The 20,319-nt window shown below is 57.1% G+C and overlaps 1 protein-coding gene across 1 annotated transcript; it reads right to left on the minus strand.

Moving 5' to 3' along the window:
• Nucleotides 1-310: 310 nt before the first annotated feature.
• Nucleotides 311-19,945, minus strand: TRIM25 (tripartite motif containing 25). The gene is made up of 9 exons (XM_066364634.1): nucleotides 19,261-19,945; nucleotides 13,525-13,620; nucleotides 9,093-9,326; nucleotides 6,580-6,751; nucleotides 4,995-5,060; nucleotides 3,303-3,329; nucleotides 1,855-1,938; nucleotides 1,678-1,776; nucleotides 311-979 (listed from the first exon to the last, which is right to left on the minus strand). Exons 1-9 carry the CDS (start codon nucleotides 19,852-19,854, stop codon nucleotides 450-452), a joined length of 1,902 nt encoding a protein of 633 aa, XP_066220731.1. The 5' UTR covers nucleotides 19,855-19,945; the 3' UTR covers nucleotides 311-449.
• Nucleotides 19,946-20,319: the final 374 nt, after the last annotated feature.

The raw sequence follows: 20,319 nt of genomic DNA on the forward strand, positions 1-20,319 counted from the left end.
AGAGAGTAATCAAGGCACCAAGATGCAAAGAAAGAAAGCATCGGGCACAGACCACCGGCCTGAGAAAGAGCCTGCAGGGACTCGAGATTTTCCCCAAGAAGAAAGGGACACTAATGCCTTAACCCCAAGGGGCCGTCCAACTCCCAGCAGCGTGGGAGCTACCAGAACAGGGGGAGAGGGCTGTCCCGCCTTGATGGGCACAGAGGACAGAAAAGCTCCCTGTCCACCACACCCCCACCCCACCCCTTCCCTGGCCACACCCCCACCCCACCCCTTCCCTGGCCACACCCTCCCTACCCCATCTCCCCACCCTCTCACCTGCCATCCACTCCCCTCTCATCCTGCAGCCCCTGGGGACTCTGGGAAGACCTCGGAGAGGGGACCCCCTGCCACATCTGCACTCCAGTCCCGGGCACTCCACGGGCGGTCAGCGGAGTGTCCGCGGCCGCCTACTTGGAGCAGATCGAGAGCGTGGCCCCCACGGAGAACACCCAGAAGGCCGGGTACAGAGCTTCGGTAAAGTCCTCCTTGAACTTGTACATCACGTGGACCTTGTCGGCGGCCACGGCGAAGAAAATGACGAAGCCGTGGTCACAGTTGAGAAGCACACCGACCCGCGTGGCCTTGGTGGTGGGCAGGGTTTTCTCCACGTTGTTGTGCCAGGCCGAGATCTTGGTGTTGAACCACTCCACGCACCAGGAGGTGCTGTTGCGGCCCAGCCGGCTCTCAGGGCCCTGCCGTGCCATTCTGCCGTAGCAGATGCCCATGCCACAGAAGTTGTTCTTCTGCATCTCCACCTCCCAGTAGTGGATCCCCTTCTTGTAGCAGTGCAGGCCCAACACCTGAGAGCAGAATGTGAACCTCTGAGGATGCGGCCGGTAGTTCTGGTGGGTGTCCACCCCAGAGGCTACGGTGTAGTTCTCCGACAGAGCCACCTTGGTGTGGGCGGTGTTGTAGTCCAGGATGACTTTAACAGTATCTAAAAAGGTATCACCCCAAAAAATCAATCACAAGGAACCCAAGGCATTCTCACTTCTAAACTTTTCCTCGACTGGCAGTATTATTTGTTTTATCCATCCATCCATCCATATTGCCACCCATCCATCTATCCATCCACCCGTCCATTCGTCCGTCCATTCATCCATCCGTCTGTCCATCCATCCACCTGTCCATCCGTCCATCTGTCCATCCAGCCATGCATGCATCTATCCATCCATCCATCTATACATCTGTCTATCCATCCGTCTATCTATCCATCTGTCCATCCTTCCATCCATCAGTCCATCTTCCTTCCATATACCCGTACACCCATTCAACCATACACTATTCATCCATTCATAACCAAGGCCTGAGAATGCAAAATTCCAGAGAGAGCAAGAGGGGTCGGACCCAGAGTCCCGGCCGAGGCTCCGGCTTTGGGGAAGCAAACGAGGAAGAAAGGAGAGAGTGGGTATAGATTCAAGCGAGATGACAATGAGAGGAGGAGGGAGCCCCCTTCTGCAGCGTCCCTCTTCTCTGTGACGCAGGTGAGGCTGGCGGGACAGGGAGAAGACTGGAGTTACAGCACATGGAAAGGCTTTGGAATGTCAGGGAGTCAAGAGGAAAATGTGAGCGAGAGAGCTGGCAGTGGGACCGGGGGTGTTTCAGCAACAGCCGCTGGCTGCGGGGACTACTCACACTCCAGGAGCTCGGGCCTGGACTTGGCTAAGAAGTTCTCCAGCACCTTGGCCTTAAGAGATGTTGAGTTCGGCTGTGAGGTGGGGGCTTTGGCTGCAGCTGGGTGAGGAAAGAGAGAGCCATTTTTAGAACAAACTCAGAGGGGACCCCCTACTTCCCTTGCCCACAGTAACTCACGCTCCGAGCCAGCTTGTTTTAAATCCACTAACTGTTCCGGGGCTCCAAAGGTGGGAACCTTGTTGGATGAGGCAGCGGCGACAGCTGGGAATGAGGAAGGAGGGACACGTGTTGGGGACATGTCACAGAGTGACCAGATGGCCGCTCCTCCCTCTCAAGCTGATGTTCAAGAGTCACTTCTACACACACACACCTGGACAGCCGGGACAACACAGGTGGATCCAGACAGGTCTACACTCATTCACATTCATTTCCACTTGGCCCCGCCCCACCTGGCAGCCTGGCGGCCATCGCAGAGGATAACCCTAGGTGGAGGCCCGTCCCCGAGCGCGGAGGGTAACCCTACAGCGGAGGCCCGTCCCGGGGCGCGGAGGGTAACCCCACAGCGGAGGCCCGTCCCGGGGCGCGGAGGGTAACCCCACAGCGGAGGCCCGTCCCGGGGCGCGGAGGGTAACCCTACAGCGGGGGCCCGTCCCGGAGCGCGGAGGGCGGAGGAGAACCCTACAGCGGAGGCCCATCCCGGGGCGCGGAGGGTGGAGGAGAACCCTACAGCGGGGGCCCATCCCGGAGCGCGGAAGGTGGAGGAGAACCCTACAGCAGAGGCCCCTCCCGGAGCGCAGAGGATAACCCTACAGCGGAGGCCCCTCCCGGAGCGCGGAGGAGAACCCTACAGCGCAGGCCCGTCCCGGAGCGCGGAGGAGAACCCTACAGCGGGGGCCCGTCCCGGAGCGCGGAGGATAACCCTACAGCGGGGGCCCGTCCCGGAGCGCGGAGGATAACCCTACAGCGGGGGCCCGTCCCGGAGCGCGGAGGATAACCCTACAGCGGGGGCCCGTCCCGGAGCGAGCGCGGAGGGTAACCCTACAGCGGGGGCCCGTCCCGGAGCGAGTGCGGAGGGTAACCCTACAGCGGAGGCCCCTCCCAGAGAGCGGAGGAGAACCCTACAGCGGAGGCCCGTCCCGGAGCGCGGAGGAGAACCCTACAGCGGAGGCCCGTCCCGGGGCGCGGAGGAGAACCCTACAGCGGAGGCCCGTCCCGGGGCGCGGAGGAGAACCCTACAGCGGAGGCCCATCCCGGAGCGCGGAGGAGAACCCTACAGCGGGGGCCCGTCCCGGGGCGCGGAGGAGAACCCTACAGCGGAGGCCCGTCCCGGGGCGCGGAGGAGAACCCTACAGCGGAGGCCCGTCCCGGGGCGCGGAGGAGAACCCTACAGCGGAGGCCCGTCCCGGAGCGCAGAGGATAACCCTACAGTGGAGGCCCGTCCCAGAGAGCGGAGGAGAACCCTACAGCGGAGGCCCATCCCGGGGCGCGGAGGAGAACCCTACAGCGGAGGCCCGTCCCGGAGCGCAGAGGATAACCCTACAGTGGAGGCCCGTCCCAGAGCCCTGCGGAGCCCAGCCTTCCACCGCCACCTCAAGAAACAAACGGAACGGGAATGCGTAACTTACGAGATTTCTTGGGTTTCTTTTCTTCTTCTGAAATAAATAAATAAATTCCAGAATTAAGATATTGTCAAGTACAACACTTTCAAAAGGCACATAACACTCACTTGTGTGAATGAGACCCATACCCATAAAGCTAGGATATTTTAACTCAAAAGAGACAGGAGGTCGGCAGATAACTCCACGGTGACATAAACCCCCATCAGGGATTGCTGTGGGGGGCGTACCAATAAGGGGCTTGATGGAATTTTCCAGTCACGGAAATTCTTTATCTTGATGTGGGTCGTGATAAGGCACATGTATGCGCTGGTCACAGTTTATCTAACTGTACACTTAAGAGCAGTGCATTTTGTTGGATCCCCATAAAAGAAAAATGCAAAAATAAATAAATAAATAGAGCCAGCAAAAATCATGTGCTGGCCAAGTATGGCAGTAGGCTGTAAGAACTATCTGGGGTGCGCGCCTGGGGCAGCTGACTCAGCTGGACTGCGTGGGGAGAGAGACGGAGGCGGGAGGTGGAGGAGGGCAGAGGGGGTCAGTGGTGAGGGACGAAGACTTGACTTGGGAGGGAGTCAAGACACAACACGGAGTACAGAGATGTGTTGTAGAATCAGGCGCCTGAAATTGGTATGATTTTGTTGACCAACGTCACTTCAGTCAACTCAATTTTAAAAAAATTATAAAGAGTTGTCCCCGAACCAGCAGCAAATTCTCACAGAACACGCAGATTCCCGGCCCCAGCCCAGACTTCCTCCGGCACCACGTGGCTCCCTCTTCCTCCCGCTGCGGGGTCCTGTCCTCAGGAGTGCCTTCACCGCGCGCCCGTTCCTTCACCCCGGCTCCTGCCCCATCCACTCCCATCGGACCAGCCTCGTGGGAGGCCCCTGGCTGCGGTGCCGGCTGGGGTCACAGGGCCCCCTCCCGGGTCACCACAGTCCCTAGGAGCCTCCTCTGCACTGTGACGAGCCCTCCCTTCCCTGCCTATTTCTCTGGCTCCCCCCGGCCGGCCGGCACCCCTAGCTCGCTCGTGCTAAGAGCAGAGCCCGTGACCTGGGCAGCATAAGGAAACGGGAGGACAGTGACTCGAGAGGGATACAGGTGGACTGTACTTTTTCACCTGCTTGCACTTCCCTTTGCACACCAAGTGCCCTTGATTCTTGGAGGGCGGGGATAAAAAAAAATATTCTTACTCTTTTTATGTATAAATGAACAGTATATGAACACATATCCCCAACAGGCGTGGTGTTAAAATTTCATCGGTGGGAACGATTAGGAAACTAAGTGGTTGGGGAAAGGAGAGGCGGCGACAAGGAGAAGGCGTGGGAAGCCGCGTGAGCGCAGAGGGCAGACGGCTCCCGACCCAGCAGCTCTGAGCAAAGGGTCACTGCTGCTCCTCCGGGACCTCGGCCAGCGTCCTCGGGGGCTCCGCCAAGGGGCAGAACTTGGGTGTCTGCAGGTTTCCCAGGACAAGCCGGCTTTCGTAATCCCGCTGCCCCGGGCAGCTCGAGTACCTCACCCTGCTGTTCCGGGCAGCTGCAACCACTAACGGTGATGGGCCAGATCGAACGGGCACCCCGAGAGAGCTCCTGCCACAGCCCTCTGACGTCCACGCGGGCCCGGCAGACACTTGCGGGTGTGCCGTCCACGGCCCCAGCCAGCCGCGGCCAGGAGGCCGCCCCGGGACAGAGGGTTACTTACTTGGGGCCTTCTTCCCGGGGCGCACGGGTTTGTGTGCGGGCGCCGTGGCATGCTCTGTGTGGTCCCCTGTGCCGAAGAAGAAGGTGTGAGTTGACGTGGCTCCCCAACCATCCCAGGAGCCAACCTTGTCCCAGGCGGCGGGCAGTGGGTTTACAAAGACAGCTATGCCCACACCCCATCATTTACAAGAGCTAGGAACCAGGTTCTAGGAGGGCCAGTTGGGGTGCTCTCCCTTCTCTCTGGCTTAAGATGTAGCTGTGGTCGAGTCTCTTTCCCACCAGCACCGTGACCTCTAAACCCTTTCCGAGTTTCCGTTTCTCCCAGGGCACAGCGGGGTGAGGCCCCTGCTCAAAGGGCTGGGCGAGAGAGGCCTGGTCCTCCTTCCCAACAGGGCTCCTCTGCCCCCCTCGCCCACAGATCAGGGAGGCACCAGATCACTGAGGTAGCAGGACGGCTAACTCGCCCCCAGCTCTAGCCTCCTCTGGGGGTCCGAGCCACAACTGTGTCAGAGGCCCTTCTGCAAGGACTCAACTTGTCCAGCGGAAACGCAACCCCACCCCCTGGGTCACCCAGCAAAGACTCACTGGGAGCCAGGCTCTGGGCTAGGCACTGGGGCGAGCAGATGGACGCCAGAGCCAGCCCTGCCCTCGCAGAGATCGTAATCGGGCAGGAAGACCGCTGGGAATGGCAAGGAAGAGAAAAACGACAGATGCGCAGAGGGCCCCACGGGAGGCTACGGATCCCGAGGCCCAGTCTGAGGACCGGGAGTGGTGACGGGGAGCCCTGCCGAGAGATGGAATGCTGCGACCGACCTCCAAAGGGTGAGGGGGGTTAACTGGTGAAGATGGTGGACTCAGAGCCTTTCAGGAAGTGGGGCGGGCACGTACAAAGGCCCAGGGGCAGGAAGTTTAGCAGGTTTGAAGAACTGAACACAAACAAATGCACCGAAGGAGGGGCACTTCGGGGCTGGAGAGACAGGGCTTGGCCAGGCAGCAGCGTGCAGGCCAGAGTCAGGAGTCCAGCCTGTAATCCCAACCCAACAAGAGTCCCCTGAAGAGGCTGAGGGAGACAAGGCCCCAGGACAGCAGGTGTGCATCCTGAAAAGCTCTTGCTGGCTCCCGCAGGAGTGGTGCAGAGGGACTAAATGTAGGGAGCTGCCACAGCTGATGGCGACGGAGACCAGGCGGGTGGTGGCTGGTCATGGCACAGGTGCACTGAGTCAGGAGATATGTGGGTATGGGGAGAGGGAGTCTCAAAGAGTAATTACAGGTTTCTCTGGCCCCATCAAACCCTTCCTCCACCAAATACAGTGACAACTCAGAGTCCATTCAAAACCCATCTGAGTCAGCCTCGAGGTCACAGGCAAAAAGGACCCATCCAGAAACATCAAGTCCCCAAAGATGCCTTAGGGCAGCTGACTACCATCTCAGGTCCCCAGTGTCTCCTAATGGAGGGTAACTGTGTCACAGCCCCTGAAACCAAGCCCTAATATCCCAGGATCGAGGCCCTCCCTTGCTCCTGAGGGGACCGTCCAGATTCAGGGGTGCCGGTGAGGGGCCACGGGGGGCAGGCTGCTCGTGGCTACCTGCGTCAGCGGGCTCCTCGGGCCGCTTGTCCTGCAGCTGCCGGACGCAGCGTCTCAGCTCGTTCTTGAGGTCGGCGGTGCTCTGACACACCCCCTTTATCAGCTCGTGGTTCAGCTCCACCTTGGGGACGTACACCGGCTTCGTCGAGGTCGCCTGGAGTTTGGCCGCTTTCTGGAACAAGACAGGGGGTTAGTGCAGGCAGCTCCGCGAAGCCAGGCCTGGGTTCAGGCCTCCGAACGCCTCAGCCCAGTACCCACAGGTGGAAGTCCAACCAGCCCTCTCAAACTGCAGGCCACTCTAAGACAGCGGTCTGGAATGGGAAGGACCCTCGGCAGTTCCCCCCGGCAAATGGGGAAACGGAAGTCTAGAAAGGACAAGTGGCCTGCCAGGAACTCTGCCAATTAGTGGCAGGGACACAGTCGGGAGCCAGGTCTGCGGCCCCCCCGCCCCGTGGGTGACGCTCTTTCCGCTCCTCCAGCTGTGGCTGAACAGGTGCAGAAGGTGCAGGACCAGCTCATCGCTCAAGGACCGGCTCAGAACACGTGTCCTGGACACGGACCAGCAAGTCTTAAGGGTGCAGGACTCGGCTAGGGCACACCCGATGAAAAGGAAAGGTCTTACGGAATGTCCCAAACTTTGAGACAAAAATCAGGTCGCACACTATCAAGGGGCCCAGACGTGGACTCAGGATCCTTTTCGGAGAGCTCGGGGCCGCCACTCCCGCCAACAGGAAGGAACCCGTGAGAAGAAACCTGATGCCGTCCAGCCTAAGTGGACTGGTCACTCCTTCCAGGGCCTGAACAAGGAATCCCAGCCTTTGAGGGATTGTCACACGTTGCCCAATCAACGGGCTCACTGACACCCACTGCATGCCAGGCGCTCTGCTAGGCGCTGGCCGAGCCAGGAAGAAGAAGGGTGGTAAGAAGGGACAGCCACACCCGCAAGGCGCTGACAGCCTACAGACACGGAAACAAGCACACCTAACCCAGCGTCCTCAAGGGCTCCGGGCAGAGGCGGAGACCCACGCTCTGGCCTGTCAGTAATGGCAAAATAATGGGGTTCAGGGAAGACGGAGGAAACTGGAGTCACTCTGGACAAAGAACCGGATTCAACAGGCAGAGAAGGTCAGCCATGGCATCCCCATCTAACGCCCGATGGGTCCAGGGCATGGGGAGCGTCCTGCTGTGGTCAGAGCACAGAGCGTGGGCTGGCCAGGTGGCGGGAGACGAGGCGGCTGGCAAAGGCAGGGTCTGGTCACCGGGGCCCGTGGGCCCTGCTAAGGAACAGGAAATCAGAAAGGGCAGGGAAGTGCAATCTGTGCCTCAGAAAGACACTCCCAGGGGCCGTGTGGAGGAGGCGGAGGAGAGGCAACGGAGGTCCCTGCAGTAGGCAACATTCTACAACATTCTAAGATGGTCCCCAAGCATCCACCCCCTCCCCAGGGTCCACTCCCTTGAGAATAAGCAGGACGGTGGATGTGATACCATGTCACCCAGAGGATTAAGTCACAGTATATGGCAAAACTGAAGAAACTTTTCAGATATAACTGCAATCCTTAATCAGTTCATTTTGAGTGCATCAAAAGCATGAGTCTCCTGGGTGGGCCAGACTTAATCAGGGAAGTGCCCAGAAAGGAGGAACCAGGCCTTCCTGGAGGGAGAAACCCTCCTGCTGGCTTCGAAGAAGTCAACTGTCACGTGGGGAGAGGGCCAAGTGGCACAGAACTGCAGCAGCTTCCAGGAACTGAGGGTGGGCCACCAGCAAGGCAGAGGGGACCTTAGTTCTGCGCCACACGGAACTGGTTTCACCAGCAGCCAAGTGGGCTGGGAGGACAACCCTGAGCTCCAAAGGGAACGCAGCCCCGGGACACACGGAGGGCAGCCTGGGAGTGACCCCAGGAAAACCGCCCCTGACTCCGGCCCAGACTCCTGAGCCACGGACAGCAAACGTCACGTTCTAAGCCACCATTTTTGTGGTCAGTTGTCACGTAGCATTAAAAACAAGTACCACGTGTGTCTCAAGGATGCTGTCAATGAGCTCTCGCAGACCCCACTCCTTGAGACCCCACTGCCTGTACAGTCAACATCGTCACCCTCGGCAGGAAGGGCGTCCGACTATGTCCTCGTCAAGACTGACCTCCAGGCCCTGGCCGATTGGCTCAGTGGTAGAGCGTCGGCCCAGCATGTGGAAGTTTCAGGTTTGATTCCTGGCCAGGGCGCACAGGAGAAGCGCCCATCTGCTTCTCCACCCTCCCCCTCTCCTTCCTCTCTGTCTCTCTCTTCCCTTCCTGCAGCCAAGGCTCATTGGAGCAAAGTTGACCCGGGCGCTGAGAACAGCTCCATGGCCTCTGCCTCAGGCACTAGAATGGCTCCAGTTACAGGAGCAAGGCCCTAGATGGGCAGAGAGCGTCGCCCCCTGGTGGGCATGCTGGGTGGATCCCAGTCGGGCGCATGCGGGAGTCTGTCTGTCTGCCAGCCCGCTTCTCACTTCGGGAAAATACAAAAAGACCCACCTCCAGAAACTCAAACTCATCCCCCTTCATCAGGGCGGCTTCGATCTCCTCCTTCATGGTCTGGATCTCACTCTTCTTCTTGAGGAGGATCTGGTAGATGTTGTCGAACTTGCTGCTGACCCGCTTCTCCTCCTCCTTTATCTTCCGGGTGGAGCTGGCCTCCGAGGAGTCGATAAGCGCCTTCATCTCCAGGAACTCCTGCCGGAGCTGCTCCATCTTCCTCTGTGCAGCCTCCTGCGGAGCCCAGACAAGAGCGCACCGTCAGACCGGCACACAGAGGAGCCTGCAGGCCCAGACTTTAGTGAGGGTGCAGCACGGAGGGGCATGGCTGCTCTGGAGAGCAAGGCGGCAACACCTAGGGAATGTGAAGGTGCTCAAACCCCACGACCCACTGCCTCAAGGAAGATACCCTCGAAAACTTCTCAGACGCCTGCCCCAGAGACACACACAAGAACACTCACAGCAGCCCTGTCTGGATTAGCAAAACCCCGAAAACAGGAGACTGAACACACAAACTGCACATTCATCGGCTGGATTTCAAACAGCAATGAAAATTAGTGAACTGGGGCCATGCATGGATAAATGCCACGAGGGAGAAACAACTTGTAGCAGAAGACACAAGAAAGCTTAGACACAAACGGGACAGTGGCATCTACTGCTGAAGGGACGCACGCATACAGGACAGAAGTACAAAGAAACCCATGGGAATAAATTCTGGGAGTAGCTACTTCTGGAAGAGAGGAAGGAGGCATAAACGGAGGGGGGGGCGAGGGGGCGGGGGGGAGCCAGGCCTTCATCTGCATGGGGGATATTTTCTTTCTTCCGCTGGGAAGCTGTTTGTGGGTAATTTTTTTTTTCTTTCTTAAGCTGGGAAGCAGTTCGTGGGTAATTTTTTTTTCTTTCTTAAGCTAGGAAGCAGTTTGTGGGTTATTTTTTTTTTAGATCAAGGTAAGAAGCTGCTCTAGGCCCTGGCCGGTTGGCTCAGCGGTAGAGCGTCGGCCTAGCGTGCGGAGGACCCGGGTTCGATTCCCGGCCAGGGCACATGGGAGAAGCACCCATTTGCTTCTCCACCCCTCCGCCGCGCTTTCCTCTCTGTCTCTCTCTTCCCCTCCCGCAGCCAAGGCTCCATTGGAGCAGAGATGGCCCGGGCGCTGGGCATGGCTCTGTGGCCTCTGCCTCAGGCGCTAGAGTGGCTCTGGTCGCAATATGGCGACGCCCAGGATGGGCAGAGCATCACCCCCTGGGGGGCAGAGCACCGCCCCTGGTGGGCGTGCCGGGTGGATCCCGGTCGGGTGCATGCGGGAGTCTGTCTGACTGTCTCTCCCTGTTTCCAGCTTCAGAAAAATGAAAAAAAAAAAAAGAACAAGAAGCTGCTCTAGAAACGGTCTGGTGAAGCTCACCCTCGGGAAGTGCACTAATACTAGCACAGCCACCTGCTGCGCGTGGTGTCAGGGCACTGGACTGTGGCTTGCCCACATTAAGATGTGCTGTGAGCGGGAGACACACACTGGCTTTCAAACAGTCAGTACAAGGAAAGCCCCCCGTGAATGAATACATTTCAATGGAGTGCACGTTGAAGTCATTTTTTGGAGGTTCTGAGTTAAAAAACATGTATTCTTTATTTTTATTTTTATTTATTTACAGAGACAGAGTGAGAGTCATAGAGAGGGATAGATAGGGACAGACAGACAGGAATGCAGAGAGATGAGAAGCATCAATTATCAGTTATCAGTTTTTCGTTGTGGCACTTTAGTTGTTCATTGATTGCTTTCTTTTTTTTTTTTTTTTTTTCATTTTTCTGAAGCTGGAAACAGGGAGAGACAGTCAGACAGACTCCCGCATGCGCCCGACTGGGATTCACCCGGCACGCCCACCATGGGGCGATGCTCTGCCCATCCTGGGCGTCACCATGTTGCGACCAGAGCCACTCTAGCACCTGAGGCAGAGGCCACAGAGCCATCCCCAGCGCCCGGGCCATCTTTGCTCCAATGGAGCCTTGACTGCGGGAGGGGAAGAGAGAGACAGAGAGGAAAGCGCGGCGGAGGGGTGGAGAAGCAAATGGGCGCTTCTCCTGTGTGCCCTGGCCGGGAATCGAACCCGGGTCCTCCGCACGCTAGGCCGACGCTCTACCGCTAAAACATGTATTCTTGAAATGAATTTCATGGGTCGTCCAAACTGATTTCAGGTTCTAGTTAAAGCTCATGTTGTATTTCTACCGCGTGACACTGCCCCAGCTCAGAGTCCACACGACTAAGAGAAACACGCACCAGACTGGCAGTGCACAGGGAGATTAAAATGCAGTTATTTCTTCTTTTTTTTTAAAAGACTTTATTTTAGAGAGGAAAAGAGAAATAGAGAGAGAAAAGGGTAGGGGGAGGAGCAGGAAGTATTGACTTCCATATATAACTTGACCAGGCAAGCCCAGGGTTTCGAACTGGTGACCTCAGCATTCCAGGTTGACGCTTTGTCTACTGCGCCACCACAGGTCAGGCTACATGCAGTTATCTCTTTACCCAACCCTTTACTCTGCCATCTCCAGTGTGACTACCAATGGCCCCCCCATGCTCATGCTCAGTGAGAGAACACCCCTGGAGTCTCAGAGGGGCACATGGCTGCCCGCCGCCAGACTACATTTCCCAGCCTCCCCTGCAGTTAGGCGTGGTCATGTGACTAAGCTGCTTCTAATGCAGCTGAGCAGAAGTGATACGTGCAACACTCTTCTTCCTTGTTGCCCTTCTCGCAGGCTACAACAAAGACGTAATGGTGACCCAGCTTCAACCACAGAGACGTGGAAAACACCCTAAGGAGTTGTGAGGCAACAGGAAGGCAAGGCAGTGAGTCCCCGAGTGCTCAGATGGAGCAGAGACATCCTACTAGTCCGGGTGGCTCATGTCTGGACTTGAACAGTCACAGTGAGCAAAGTAAACTTCTATCTTCCTTACGCCTCTGAATTGTGGGAGTATCTTTGTTACAGCAGGTTAGCCTGCCCCCCCCCCCCAAAGGCACAGGTACTTCCACGTGTCTGCTTTCATTTAAGCCTCACAGTCAACTTCAGAAAGTTGTGGTTCCGGCGTGCAGGTGGAAAAACTACGGCTCACAGATCTGCCGACAGGAGCAGCGTATCACGGGCTACTACGTATCAGCGCTCGTATTCTAACCCAGATCTCGTCCCGGAAAGCCACGGCTGCCACAATAAAACCAGACGCTGCAGCTCCCAAACGGGATTCAAAAATCAAATCCCCTTCCAACGTAAAATGCAATGCAACCCTTATAAAAAGTCTTGTGGGAACTAGAAGGAAAAAACCCATCCCTGATTCTACCACTCCAACACAGGCACTACTATCCTTTTCCTATACGTCCTTCCAGTCTTCTTCCCTACCCTTCCTGTAATGCGTTTAACAGTGGATCCCGCAAAGATACATCCACATTCCAGAACCTGTAAATCTGACCTTACTTAAAAAAAAAATCTTTAGGTCCTGGCCGGTTGGCTCAGTGGTAGAGCGTCGGCCTGGCGTGCAGGAGTCCCGGGTTCGATTCCCGGCCAGGGCACACAGGAAAAGCGCCCATCTGCTTCTCCACCCTTCCCCCTCTCTTTCCTCTCTGTCTCTCTCTTCCCCTACAACAGCCAAGGCTCCATTGGAGCAACGTTGGCCCGGGCACTGAGGATGGCTCTGTGGCCTCTGCTTCAGGCACTAGAATGGCTCTGGATGCAACAGAGCAATGCCCCAGAGGGGCAGAGCATCACCCCCTGGTGGGAATGCCAGGTGGATCCTGGTTGGGCGCATGCGGGAGTCTGTCTGACTGCCTCCCCGTTTCCAGCTTTGGAAAAATGCAAAAAAAAAAATCTTTACAGATCTGATGAAGGTAGGACTCTTGAAATGAGAGCATCCTGATTAGCCAGGTAGCTCGAATTGTCCTTGTTAGAAAAAGAAGTCACCAAGGGAGGAGGAGGTCATGTGAAGACAAAGACAGAGATGGGAATGATGCAGCCACAAGCCTGGGAAGGTCTGAGCCACCAGAACTGGAAGAGGCAGGGAAGGCTTCTTCTCCAGAGCTTCGGAGGGGTGTGGCCCTCCTGACACACTGCTTTGACACTTCCAGCCTCCAGAGGTGAGAGAACACATTTCTGATGCAAGCCAAGTCTGTAGCAATTTGTTACACCAGCCCTCGAAAACAAACACACTTCCTTTTCACAAACCGATCAACTCCAGTCGGTACACACTTCTGCTCCCCGTCTTCCTCCCACTGGAAGTCGTATCACTGTCTCTCCAGGCACACAGCACCTGGCATGTTTTACAGGACGACGTTTAATTCCGACACTGAGAATGAACCCGCCACGAGCCTCGTGTTGGTCACAGCTGAGCCTGTCCTGCCCGGAGGCGGAGGGAGGCCCCAGGGCCCAGGCTGGTAGGGGGGGGCCCTCGTCACTCACCCGCACATCCTGCTGCCTGGCTCTCACATCCTCCAGCGCTCTCGACGCCCCGTTGATCTGACTGTACATGACTGTCAGTTTATGCCTCAGCGTGGTCTGCGGAGAAAACAATCCAGGGTGAGAGCGCACCTCAGTCCAGCACCCACCAGCACCCAACACCAGGGACGGTCCCCTGCATCTATCCCACAGGTGTTTCTCACCCCAAGTTTTGCTTGCTTATAGCTTTTTAAAGCATTTGCATACTTACTACCTCCCTTCATTCTTTTAGGGAGACAGTAAAGAAGTTACAAGTCCAGCCCTGGCTGGCTAGCTCAGCGGTAGAACGTCGGCCTGGCATGCGGAAGTCCCAGGTTCAATTCCCAGCCAGGGCACACAGGAGAAGTACCCATCTGCTTGTCCACCCTTCCCCCTCTCCTTTCTCTCTGTCTCTCTCTCTCTTCCCCTCCTGCAGCCAAGGCTCCATTGGAGCAAAGTTGGCCTGGGTGCTGAGGATGGCTCCATGGCCACTTCAGGTGCTAGCAGGGCTCCGGTTGCAACAAAGCAATGCCCCAGATGGGTAGAGCATCTCCCCCTGGTGGGCATGCTGGGTGGATCCCAGTCGGGTGCATGTGGGAGTCTGTCTCTCTGCCTCCCCGCTTCTCACTTCAGAAAAAGACAAAAAAAAAAAAGAATTTACAAGTCCAAGTTTTGGAGCTAGGTAGACCAGGGTTCCAGTCCCAATTCCCAGCTGTCTTATTGTCTTTCACTTCAGTCTCCTTAGCCACCAAAGATACACCTGTTCCCACCTCACAGGGCTCCTAGGAGAAGTTACCAAAACAATGGACATCCTTAGCACAGGGCCTGGACCTTAGCAAGGACAAACTAAACGTCAGCTTGTATGATCATGAGCCTTTCAGTAGCACCCATTTTACAGGTGATAAAACTGAGGCCAGGAGGACGGCAAGGTGGCCAGGCTCACATAGCAACAGAACAAGAAGGGGCAGCTGCTTCAGTAATGGCAGATGAGACCATTCAAACCACCCTTCCCACTGCAACAACCAGAAAAGCAGACAAAATATTGGGGGGTGGGGGCGCTGCTGAAAGACAGTGGAAAGCTAACAAAGCAGAGAAGGATTAAGAGCCAAGATCCAGGAGAAGGAAACCCAGAGAGATAAGCCCAGCTTCTGGGGTTGTTGTCCGAGAGCCAGCTGCCAATTCCGGAAAACAGCTGGGAGAGCCTCTGTCAGCTCAAGGAGGCAGGGGGACAAGAATCAGAGTCCCAGGCTTACTTGGTAAGCCCCACAGAGGGGGACCCCAAGGACCACACCCTACGATTTAAGAATAAACCCGCAGTAGACCAGCCCCCCATCAGCTTAATCTCTGAAAGTGAATTAAGGGGATTCAGAATTGCTGGGCCCCTAGCCACCTCCAGAAACAAAGATAAATTACACATGAAGAAATGTAATATCCCCTAAGGCCTCCTAGTATTTCTATATATTTTCATAATCAGTATCTATCTAAATCCCCTACCACCCTGCTCAGGTGAAATGTTAAGAATACTACTCAGGCCTGACCTGTGGTGGCGCAGTGGATAAAGCGTCGACCTGGAATGCTGAGGTCGCCGGTTCAAAACCCTGGGCTTGCCTGGCCAAGGCACATATGGGAGTTGATGCTTCCTGCTCCTCCCTTCTCTCATTCTCTCTCTCTCTCTCTCTCTCTCTCTCTCCTGTCTAAAATGAATAAAGTCTTTAAAAAAAAAAAATACTACTCAGCCCTAAGAAAAGATGAAATACTGCCATTTGTGACAACATGGGTGGACCCTGAGAATACTATGCTAAGCGAAATAAGTGAGAAAAAAACTAAGAACAATATGATTTCCCTCATATGTGGGATATAAAACTGAGACGCACAGACAGGAACCACAGTGTGGTGGTTCCCAGAGGGAAGGTAGGGGAGAGGAGGCCAAAGATACGGTGACGTGAGATGGTGGCTTTGGGTGGCGGGCCCACAATGCAATATACCGATCATCCTAGACATACACACTTGAAACCTATAAGATCCTATTAATCAATGTCACCCCAATAAATTTAATTTAAAAAAGAGAGAGAGAGAGAGAGAGAAATGTTAGGGCTTAGAAATGGGAAGGAAAACAGCTACCATCACCACAGTAATAGCAGTTCATGTTTATTACGTGGTTGCTACAAGCCAGGTGTTGCTTTAGCGTTTTGCTTCTATTAACTTATTTCAAGCTAAGAACAAAACCATGAGGTGGGAGTCACCCGCCCTCCATAGATGATAACTGAAGGACGGAGTGATGAGGGGTCTCACCTAAGTTACATCACTGTTAACTGGCGTTACAAGATCCTGATGTTATAATGACAGAAATGTGTCCAAACTGAACACACTGGGGATTTCTAGAAAGAAAACATGACTTTCCTCTAAGTAGCTGGTGTAATATACTACGGCCCTCCCTTCCTCTTTCCTGCCTCTCCCACTCCACTAGAGCTATCAGGGCTGAACCTGACCTTGAATGGGGATCTGAACAACCCGTGACCGGCACAGGGAAGAGCAGAAGCAGAGTCCAAGGGCCACACTAAATCGATCCCCGAAAGCCCAAGTCAGTGTTTCAGATTTGATCTCTGTGGCCATGCCCTTTGACCTGGCCTCTAAGCGCGGCTAAGCCAAACTGGCGAAAGGCTGAAGGCCAGGCCCACGCAGGTCCAGCCTAGCGGGTCTCAGAGCTGGAAGAAACGTCTGGGGGCAGGGGGATACCAACAGCTCGGCCTCTGAGAGCACTCTTAGTAGCGAACTCCCAAACTATATTCTGAAAGATTTTATCCACCACGAATGAAACTTAACAGGACAGTCCCGATGGTGGAAAGGGGCCCACACTGCTTCCGACCAACGGGAAGTGGTCCGAGGACTTTAAGAGCCACAACAATTGCTTAATCAAGGGTAGAGAACATTTTGAAGTTCTGAGGATCCCTTCACAGCCTGGAGACTTGGGTCCTCCACGTGGGAGGTACCAGAGACCTGAGGTCACTCGCACCAGTGATGGAGACCAGCCAGCAGCCGGAGGCTGGGGCACTGCCCGGCTGGGGCTGGCTCTGCCACCAGCAGTGAGCAGCAGCAGGGCTGGAAAAGGCGAGTGACTAAAGGACTCAGCCAGGACAAAGGGGAAAAGGGGGGGAGATGCAGGGGAAAGGCCTGTTACAAGAATTAAAAAGCAGAACGTAGAACGTGTGCGGCACACTAATAAACTGACGCAGACCCCGGCTCCGAGCCCCGGAGGCTGGGCGAGCTGTGACTCTGGGGCGGGCTGTGACTCTGGGGCAGACTGTGACTCTGGGGCGGGCTGTGACTCTGGGGCAGACTGTGACTCTGGGGCGGGCTGTGACTCTGGGGCGGGCTGTGACTCTGGGGCAGACGGAGGAGGCTGGGCGGGCTGTGACTCTGGGGCGGGCTGTGACTCTGGGACGGACTGTGACTCTGGGGCGGGCTGTGACTCTGGGGCGGGCTGTGACTCTGGGGCAGAGTGTGACTCTGGGGCAGACTGTGACTCTGGGGCAGGCTGTGACTCTGGGGCGGACTGTGACTCTGGGGCGGGCTGTGACTCTGGGGCGGGCTGTGACTCTGGGGCAGGCTGTGACTCTGGGGCAGACTGTGACTCTGGGGCAGGCTGTGACTCTGTGGCGGACTGTGACTCTGGGGCAGGCTGTGACTCTGAGGCAGGCTGTGACTCTGGGGCGGACTGTGACTCTGGGGCGGGCTGTGACTCTGGGGCGGGCTGTGACTCTGGGGCGGACTGTGACTCTGGGGCAGGCTGTGACTCTGGGGCAGAGTGTGACTCTGGGGCGGGCTGTGACTCTGGGGCGGGCTGTGACTCTGGGGCGGACTGTGACTCTGGGGCGGACTGTGACTCTGGGGCAGACGGAGGAGGCGGGGCGGGCTGTGACTCTGGGGCAGGCTGTGACGGCAGAGTGTGACTCTGAGGCAGGCTGTGACTCTGGGGCGGGCTGTGACTCTGGGGCGGGCTGTGACTCTGGGGCAGACGGAGGAGGGCCTCCGCCCCTACTTGCCTCTGCCCCCAAGGAAAGGAACTTCTAGAAGCGCTTTTCGGCAGGTGCCAGGCAGCCTCGGTCTCCAGAGGCAGGCCCAGGCACCCACCTGAGGCCGAGATCTGGGCAGCCCAATACCTCCTGCCCAGCAAGCCCTTCTCTTCCCTGGGCAGAGTAACAGAAATGAGAATTCACTGTAAAACACTCTTTATAGGTTGCCTCGTTTAATCCTCCCGATAACCTACCGGGGTAAGTACTGTCATTATCCCCTTGTAGGATTTCCCAGCCAGGAAACACGGCCAGGATTCAAACTCAGGTTTCAACACCCAGCTCAGGCCAGAGCCTGTGTCAGGCGGGCACTGGGCCTGGCCCTGGGGCCTGCCTCCAAAGCACTTCCCACACAGCCCCTCTCTCTGCAGCCTCGCAACCAGCCTGGCAGGTGGGCAGGGAGTGCTCCTCATTCCTTCTTACAGAAGGCGCAGGGAACTGCAGCGACTTGCCCTGAACCACAGCTGATAGGGGCAGAGCAGAGCTCCTGGCTCCAAAAGCTAGGCAGATTCCTGCCCGTGACAGGCGGAGGAGATCAGGTGGCTGGCTGGGCCTCCAATGGCTGCTCCCCAAAGGTCAGCTCTCAGGCTGCCTGGAGGTCTGGTTTCTGAGACTCTGGGAAGAAGACCAGAGGAACCCAGCTCTGGGAAGACGCAGGCCAGGCGGGGGAGGGGCCAGGGCCAGAAAAAGGCAAGGCCTGCAACCCGGTCCTGGTGTCCCCCTGCCGGTGTCGCTACAAACCTCCCGCAGGCCTCAAGTCTGCTTTGACAACACGAGGACATTGTCCTCCTCGACCATGCTGCGAGACTGGACGGACACCAGGGCACGCTTCGGAGCTCAGACTAATAGAACAAAAGGTGGTTTGATTACACCTTCCCATCTTCTACCCTAAGTCCATAGGTGGAAGTTACAAGCCCCCAAATGGCTAAAATCATCACAGACCTGGAAGGCCCCTTAGTGTAATCAACCTAGTCCCACCTCCTCACTGTCCTGATGAGGCCTCGGGCTCAGGCCCTGTGCTCCAAGTCACACGGCCAGAATGGAGGGTACCACTGTGCACGGGCGCTGAGTCCCGCATGGGTCACATCCAAGAATGCCTAGGACTCAGCCAGTCCTGCCACTGGTAGGGGTCCGCCCTAGTCACCGCGACTCTCCAGCTCTGCAATGGCTCTTGCTCGTATGACCTCAACCCTCCAGGAACGACCTATGCTCTGGATTCTGTCAACTTGATTATGAGGCTGACTCCTGGGGAGAAACGGGAAATGGCAAAGTGTGGAGTCAAAGCCGCAGGTCAGTGCCCGATTGGCCACGTACAGTGTTACTCAGGCTAACTTAACTTCTCTGAAACTCCAGCTCCTCAACTGAAAAATGGACCTCATCATACCCATCCCCTGGGTGCTGCCTGGATTTAATGAAGGGATCTCCAGGGTCCATAGTTGGCGTTCACAACCCTCAGTTAACACCATCTGACAAGTTCCAGGCTTAAGGTAAGCAACATCACCTGTGTCTTCTGCCCCTGATCTCAGGTCCCGCAAGATCCATCACCCCCCCACCCCAGTGATACGTGGTAGACCGAGATGCCCACGGTGGCACCGTCCACAACCCAGCAGGCCCGGGCTGCCCCCCTGCGCCTCCCACCACAGCCCCCTACCTCCAGGTCTGCGCTGGCCTGGCTCAGGGCCACAGGCGAGCACGTCTTGTGCTCCACCAGGCAGACATGGCAGATGCACTCGCTGTGCTCAGGGCAGAATAAGTCGCGTAGACGGTTGTGCTGGGGGCACTTGCGGCGCAACAGGTCCTGCACGGGCGGCTGCAGCGGGTGGTCCCGGAAGGCCGGGCTGTCAAGGTGCGGCCGCAGGTGCTCCTGGCAGAAGGAGGCCATGCACACGAGGCACGTCTTGAGGGCGGCCTCCTTCAGGCAGTGGTCGCAGGCCACCTGGCCGGCGGGGCTGGGGGCCGCAGCGCGGGCGGGCGGCGTCCAGTCGTCGGACAGCGTCGCGCGGGCCAGCTCGGCCTGCAGGAACTGCTCCACCACCGCGCACAGCACCGTGTTCTTGCGGAGCTGCGGCCGCGTGGGGTACGCGGAGCGACATTGCGGGCACAGGTACGGCGCGACCTGCACAGCCCACGTCTGGTCCAGGCACGACCCGCAGAAGTTGTGGCCGCACGGGGTGGTGACCGGCACCTTGAAGGGCTCCAGGCAGATGGAGCACGTCAGGTCCTCGGCCAGGGACAGCTCCGCCATGACGCTCCGCGGGGGAACGGACGGGTCGCGCTGGGACGGCTCGCGCTGCACGATCGCCCCGAGGCCGCCGAGGAAACGAAACTGAGCGGCACGGGGCGGTCCCCGCGGCCTTTCAGGAAGTCACGTGGGGCGGGCGGGGCGGGGCCGGGCGTCGCTGCGGTCCCAGGCGGGAACTGGCGGGGTCGGGGCTCCAGGTTATCCTCGCCCCCCCCCACTCCGGTGAAGAACCGACGGGTCGGGTGCAGATCCGCCGACCCGGGAGTCGGAGCCCACGCGAGTTCTTTCATTCGCGACCTCCGCTGTCCCCAGCGCTCCGCCAAAGTCGCAGTCTTGTCGGGACGGCACTTTAAAAAACAACTGTGGGAACAATTAAACGACTGCCCCTTTTGTTTCCTTTCTTTCTTTTTTTTTAATACTTCCTCTTTCTTAGTCCTTCCCTTTGCATTTTATGCATTCTGTCCCTGA

The sequence above is a fragment of the Saccopteryx leptura genome, chromosome 2, assembly GCF_036850995.1.
Source record: "Saccopteryx leptura isolate mSacLep1 chromosome 2, mSacLep1_pri_phased_curated, whole genome shotgun sequence".
Taxonomy (NCBI): Eukaryota; Metazoa; Chordata; class Mammalia; order Chiroptera; family Emballonuridae; genus Saccopteryx; species Saccopteryx leptura.

Excerpts from the sequence above, each read along its gene's own strand:
- TRIM25 (XM_066364634.1), bottom strand. The coding sequence starts at position 19,854 with ATGGCGGAGCTGTCCCTGGCCGAGGACCTGACGTGCTCCATCTGCCTG. Across the intron at positions 3,330-4,994 it reads CCCCGGGAAGAAGGCCCCAA|AAGAAGAAAAGAAACCCAAG; the intron begins GTAAGTAACCCT and ends TATTTATTTCAG. Across the intron at positions 1,939-3,302 it reads AAAGAAACCCAAGAAATCTC|CTGTCGCCGCTGCCTCATCC; the intron begins GTAAGTTACGCA and ends CCTCATTCCCAG.